At 55.1% G+C, this 6779-nt stretch overlaps 1 protein-coding gene across 1 annotated transcript in view; it reads right to left on the reverse strand.

Annotated features, from left to right (window-relative positions):
* ERMP1 (endoplasmic reticulum metallopeptidase 1) overlaps positions 1-6779 on the reverse strand; it is a 37609-nt gene that overhangs the window by 26303 nt on the left and 4527 nt on the right. The window contains exons 2-4 of the mRNA XM_004706518.3: positions 5097-5398; positions 1374-1501; positions 542-647 (exon numbers count right to left, since the gene is read on the reverse strand). Coding sequence (XP_004706575.2) covers positions 542-647; positions 1374-1501; positions 5097-5398 — 536 coding nt within the window. The remainder of the gene's footprint in view (positions 1-541; positions 648-1373; positions 1502-5096; positions 5399-6779) is intronic.

Raw genomic sequence — 6779 nt, forward strand, 5'->3', positions numbered from 1 at the left:
TCACAGCCTCGACGCCCGCAGGGCTGTCCCCTGTCCTACGGGTCTCCCGTCACAGCCTCGACACCCGCGGGGCTGTCCCCTGTCCTACGGGTCTCCCGTCCATCGTGAGTTGGGACCACCATGTTGGCAATGAGTTGAGTCTATCTCATTTTGCAGCCCCCCTCCGCCCACCCCAAGAGATTATATCACCCACGTTGAGAAACACTGCTTTAGAACTGCCCACATTCAAATCCTGCTGTGCCACCTCTCAACTGAGAGCCCTTAGGCAGGTTACAATCTCTGCTCCCCCATTTTCTCGTCTGCAAAATGGGGGCAAGAGCAGTAGCTGTCCCTCATGGTGAAGAAGCACTACACAAGAGTGAGTGCCAAGAATGTTATTTCACTAAGAAAATGTTTTCAACCAAGACAAGTTCAAAGCATTTCAAGCTTTAAGAAGAAAAAGAACGTGCATTTCGCTAGAGAGGTTACTAGAGTTCAAAAAATGTCCACTCTTGTAGAAAACAGAATGGCATTAATACATGTAACGCACAGCCTCGCATACCTGTCTGGAAGACTAGCTCTTTCCCTCCGACGCCCGCTGCCTCCAGGTTGATGAACGCGCGGACCAGGCCGGCCCAGGGGTGCTGAGTAATGAAGCCGTGGCTGGCCTAATTGAGGAGAGCACATTCAGGTGAACCACCCTCAGCGGTCAGTCTCGGCTTATTTGAGGGCAGGGTGGCTCTCTTGATGAGGCGTGGGTCAGAAACAAACAAACAAAGCTCCCAACTCCCTGGCATCGAGCCCAGGCCCACTCACAGTGGCCCTGGGGCAGGGAGAACTGCCCCTGTGGGTGTGTGAGGCCTGAACTGCTGACGGAGCACAAAGCCTCCTTTCTCGCCCTCAGCGTGGCTGGGGGATTTGAGCTGCTGACTGGCAGTGAGCAGTCCAGCGTGTAACCCAGCCGCCACAAAACTAGCACTTCTTCCAAGGTAGCACCCAGGGGCATCTCCGAGAGTCTCCACACACTGCACACTGGCTGGGTGTCGCCTGGCACCCGGGCAGGCAGAGGCAAGCAGGGCGGTGGGTGTGGCGGGGGCTGTCAGCCTCCATGCGTGCCCTGACACAGCTCACGCTGGAGCTTTGGAAAGAACCTGAGGTGAGTAACCGTGTGATCAAGGAGCCTTTTAGGAAGCAGATGCTGCCAAGATGATCTGTTCTGAGCGAGCGTTCCAGACACGGGCCCTGCCACTGTAAGCAGCTGTGGGCTTCTTCACGTACTACGCCTAGGTCCCGTCCGTCTGGCTCCTGCCTGCTACCTCAGGAGGCTAACGGGATGGGGCTGTCCTGACCACGGCTGTTGGCACAGGTGAGGACTGAGGGTGGGGCGGCCTCACCTGCAAAACATTTTCCTCGGCGCCGTTGAAGAGAAAGATGATGGCGTGGTGCAGGGTCTCTGAGGACGTCGACAGGACCCGGAGGACCTCTAGCATCACCGAGCAGCTGACCGCGTCGTCGCTGGCACCTTGAAATGACAAGAACAGGCTTGTGTGGCCGGCTCCGGAGCTGCCACGGTGGCAGCTGGGAAGGGGGCCTCCTGTAGCACAGCATGGGGGTACCCAACTTGGGTTCTGCCTGCTGAGCCGGCCGGCACACTCAGGGGCCCAGGACCTAGCAGGCCCACCGCAGCCGCCCAGGAACATGTGCAGCAGGCCGGCCAGGAGGACCCCCAAACTAGGGCTGCCAACTGCCATCCTGATCCTTGTTCCAATCCTTGGGATGTCTGCCCCTAGAGCTCCCGGCATCTGACAGATGCCTGCCTCCGTCCTTTCTGCAGCTCCTCCTGCCTGGACCTTCAGTGCTGCGATGAGTCACACAATCCACAGGGGGGCCGGCCCGATTGGAGGGGGTCGTGGTTCAGGTTGAAGTCCCTGGAGTGTTTCAGGCTTAAGGATATGTAATATTTCCAGTTTTAAGCCCCTGTCATGTTTAAGGCTTCTCCCAAAAGAGCATGGTTAAAAGGTCCAAAGAAACAACACCACCACCACCACCCCCCACTCCCCCTCAGTAGTTAGATACAGGGGCAGGGGACCTGGCCTTGGCGGTATCCCAGGGGGGCTATGGTCACATGGTGTCCCTGCTGCCTGGTTTGGGAGCTCCCTATAGGCGACAGTAAACATGACTTCGGTGCTCTGGCCGGTCAGAGGTGGTTAACAACATTTATGACTGTCTCTTAGGGGAGGTGATGAATGGTACATTGCCATGTCAACAAGGAGAGTCCTCTCAGCTACTCAGACTGCTGTACTACAGAGGAGTGGCGGGCGCTGGGGCGTGCTGCACAGAGCCAGAGCAGCAGTCTGCTGTCAGGGCTGCATGCGCCAAGCACAAGCCTGGGGTCTGGCTGAGGGCGGCTTCCCTCCTCCCTGCACACCGAGGGCAGGCACCGCAGCGGCCACCGCGCTCACTGGGGCTCCTGTGACAAGCCACCTATAATCAAGGAGAACCAAGGGCGTGTGTTCTCGCTCCCGCCCAGCAGGAAGGCTGAGCAGCTGTCCAAGAAAATTGCCGCCTTCCAGAGGCAAATGCAAGGTTTTGTTTTGTGTTTTTAACTTGGAGGCTGTTCTTGTGAAATGAGCGGCCGATGCAGAGTGAATGGTCCAATTGAAGGGCAGGTGGGAGACGAGGGAGAAATCCAAGGGACCAGAGGAGGTGCTGCAATCTCCTTCTGCGACCTTCCCTGAGCATTCAGGAAGCCCTCACGTACACCTGTCCCGGCCAAGGGTCCGCAAACTTTCGAGAGTAGGAGCCACTTCTGTCCCTCAGAGCAATTTAGACACTGGAGAGCGACAACCACATTTTTACAAACAAGCGAAATCACCATTATCTGAACATCCGACACCCTTTAAGTGAAACTATGATAGTTTGATTTTCATGGCCAATTTTACATCTGAGCCACATGGACGTACGGCTCTGGAGCCTGTTTGCCGAGACCGTGGTCTGGGCTAAACCATCGTTTCTCTCCCGTTGTCTTAGTGGGGGCCTGTGTCCTCAGTGGGAGCACCGGCAGGGTCAGACATCCTCCAAGACAACGGAGGCGAGAGGGCAGTCTGGAGGGGCCGGGTCGCTAACTGCCCGTCCTTGAGTTTAGAATTCACCCTGCCGTCAGAGGCACTCCCCGAAACAGGCCACTGCTCTTCTTTCTACCAACACCCTGGCACCTCACAGCCAGGGACAGCTCCAGCCTCCCCGGGGGACACGTTACTCCCAGGCGGTGTCAGTTTCTGAGTCTTGGCTACCTTACTGAGCACGTCAAACAAAACAACGTCCACTTCTGTTTCAATTTGTTCATCCACCAACGGGGGCGGGGCCATGAGAGGAATGTGTGAAAGCCTACCTGTCACCCTGTACCCCTGACAGACATGCCCTGGGCGTTGTTGGTGTGGTTCCCGCCAACCACACTGTAGTTCGTCTAGAACTGGGCTCACACGGCCCATCTTCCGTATCAGGCTCCACCTGGCGCAGTGTTTCACTCTTGATAGGTGCAGACGCATCTTTCTCATGGGTCTCTGAAGTCACCACGCTGCTCGCCTCTTCCAGAACTCTAGCATCTGGCATGGCAGGCATGGGCCGGGGTACCGGGGAGGGAGAGTGGGCACTTACTTCACTGCGGCTTCGAAGTGACCCCGGCTTCTCCAGCACGCTGCACAAGTGTTCCTGGAGCTCTACAGCAGATGTGCAGACGGTGTGACTTCTGCACAAGCCCGAGACACTGTAGAAGCAGCTGGCAAGCTCTCTGAAGACGCTGGCGATGGACTACTGAGCCACACTCCTCAGGTCTGCTGTCCATTCCGCGTCACCCTAAATCAGTGGTTCTCCACCTTCCTAATGCCGTGACCCTTTCATACAGTTCCTCATGTGGTGGTGACCCCCGACCGTAACATTATATTTGCATCACTACTTCATCACTGTCATTTTGCTACTGTTATGAATTGGGCGACTCCTGTGAAAGGGCCATTTGACCTCCAAAGGGGTCACGACCCACAGGTTGAGAACTGCTGCTCTAGATGCTCATAGTAGGCCTGTTTTAAGCTCACGTGACCCAGTGTGGTTACTAAATAACAGTAAACAGCAAACTGTGTGTGTCTGTGTGCACGCTAGGCACCGCTCTCATGTTCTCGCATCACTGATTCCTCAAAGCCACCCCATGAAGGAGGGATCACCGCCCGTCTTAAGAGATGAGAAACTGAGGGGAAGTGACTTGTCCAAGGGAGCAGCTCCCTACCCACAGCACCCTCTTACTGTGCGTCCTTTCCAGTGCAGCTCGGAGGACCAACTGGCCAGGCGGCCCAGCAGCTGGCCTCAGAACTGCCTGTGATCCGCCTGTGATCAGCTGGCCTCAGATCCGCCTGTGATCACGATCATCAGCTCGTTTATTTCTGCGTGGAATGAGGGGCCGAGCCAGATGGCCACTTCTAAACAGCGACTGCAGGCTGCTCTCTTCTACCCACTGTGATCAGCTCGAGTTACACTCTAACTACGTGAGTGTTTTCTTCTGAGACATATGTTTAAAAAAAGAAGACTTAAGTTCCACTTAGGGCCTTTCGTCCAGCGAGTACCCACTCCGCCAGGCTTAGTCCTGAGCATCAAGTGTTCGATTTGGGCACAAATATTTTCAGAGTGCTGGGATCTTGAGGTCCTCTAACAGAGTGGCAGCGCCAGAGGACTAAAATCCCCTTCATGGGTCGAGAGCCACCCCTGGAGGGTGTGCCTGTCCTTTCTCTCACTATCCCCGAAGCCTCCCCCAGCCCCAGCCAAGAACACGTGTGGCGTGGCAGCAGCTAGGCCGGGTCATAGGCACACAGGCTGTCTGTGGGCTACCGCTGGGCAGGCGGCTTTGCTGTATCACACACCAGCCGTGGGCACCAGCGTCAAGCTAGAGAAGCAACCAGAGAAGGCACCGGAGAAAGAACCCTGTGGGGTTAGAGCCTAAGCCAAAAGATACAACTCTCGCTGCCCTGCCTCCAGGCAGGATGAAAAGCTGCCCAGGAAAGCAGAGCCCTGAGGTTCCCTGGGGGTTAGCACCCCTCCGGGGCTGTACTGACTGCACAGGCAGTGCATACCTGGTGAGTTGGGCACTGAGTCAAAGTGGCAGTTGGCCAGGACCGCGTGCTGGGCTCCGGCCTGGGGTTCCAGCTTCACCACGACGTTGGTGATGTTGTCGTAGTAGCTCGTAAACCCCCCCAGGAAGTCGATGCTGAAGGAGCCTGTGGGCCGCTGCACGTCCACAGAAATCTTGTGGGCGTCGCTGCTCTGCTGCTCCACCAGCTGGATCTGCTCCAGCAGGTAGCGCACCGTCAGGACCTCATTCTCGGGACTTCCGGTCGTCCTGGGCCCGATGGAGGTTATGTGCTCCAGATAATGCCTGGGCGGGTCAGAGGGAAGAGGCACAGGCTCAGTTAGACCCATATGACTGAGCCCAGAGGAGCTTTCCTCAGCACTCTCCCCTCCTTGCAAAAAAAAAAAAAAAAAAGTCAAAAAACAACAAAAAAGGCTTATTTTTCTGACATCTCACAGATGCAAAAACAGATAAACAGAAATGAAAAACCCTAAACCTGTGGGCGACAAGTTGGGTCCCCCTTGTGCTAGAGTGGGGCTTTCCCTTAGGGTTTTTCTTGGCTGTCATCACAATAGATGACCAGATTTCTCTTCTGTAGTAGGCACCAGGGGGAATGGTGCCGACCAGGGGCCTTCAAACATACAATGCCTGCCTCTCACAGCCGCACACAACCTGTAAAAATCCCTTGTACAGTTCCCATCAGCACACTGGGCCTCCCAGGAATGCAAGTGTTTGGTTAGCGCTGCCCACCCCAACCACAGAGAATCGCAATCCCACATCAAACCAACAGAAAATTAGGGACGGTATTCCAAATACATGATTGAGGGCGTAGGCAGAATGCAACTGAGCAACCTGCAGGGGGGTCACCGACTGGCTGCATGGATCCCTAGCAGAAGACAGGATGCACAAACATCACTAAGGTTAACATGCAAGAAGAAGGGGAAAAAACCCACTAGATTATAAAGAGTAGCCCCAGCCCCTACTGTAAACACACCAGATCTAATAACTTCAACCGGGGCCCCAAACAGACTTTTTGTTTTGGCAGATTTTGAACTTTTTTGTTTTGTTTTTTAAAAAAAGGAGGAAAGGAGGGTTGTGTTTCAGAAAGGAAAATAAATTTTCAGCACTATGCACTCAGAGAAAATGTCTTCAACACAGTGGCTGCTGTAGAAAATGTTCTGCTAGCTTCCGGCACTTGGGCCTCAATAAATCTTTAGTGTCATTGCCTTTCCCAACACACTGGCTGATCTTTTCTCTTTCCTCCCCGCGAGGAAGAAGGAGCTCTGGTAGCTGGTGGTTACTGGCGGCTGTGATCCGCATGGCTGACAGTTTAAAGTCACCAGCATCTCGGGGAGAGAGACTGGACTTTCTACTCCAATAAACATCTACAGTCTTAGAAACCCACCCGGGGTGGTGATGGGGGGTCGTTGCTCCCAGTCAGCACTGACTCAGATGGCAGTAGTGAATTTGGTTGTTGGGGGGTGGGGGTGGGGGGCCCCGGAGACAAAGTCAAACCTCACCCAGCCACCAAGGGCACACTTCAGGGATCTGCGAAGTGGTGAAACGGTGGTGGCATTTGGAGAGGGAGGTCTTCCGGGAGATGCCTTAGCCTCACATTGGGCAATGGGATACCCCCGGCCCCTCTAGATTCAAAACCACTGCACCAGCCCACCCTCCCCCAGCCCCA

This window comes from Echinops telfairi, unplaced genomic scaffold, assembly GCF_000313985.2.
Source record: "Echinops telfairi isolate 266 unplaced genomic scaffold, ASM31398v2 ScPeMD7_25;HRSCAF=90, whole genome shotgun sequence".
NCBI lineage: Eukaryota > Metazoa > Chordata > Mammalia > Afrosoricida > Tenrecidae > Echinops > Echinops telfairi.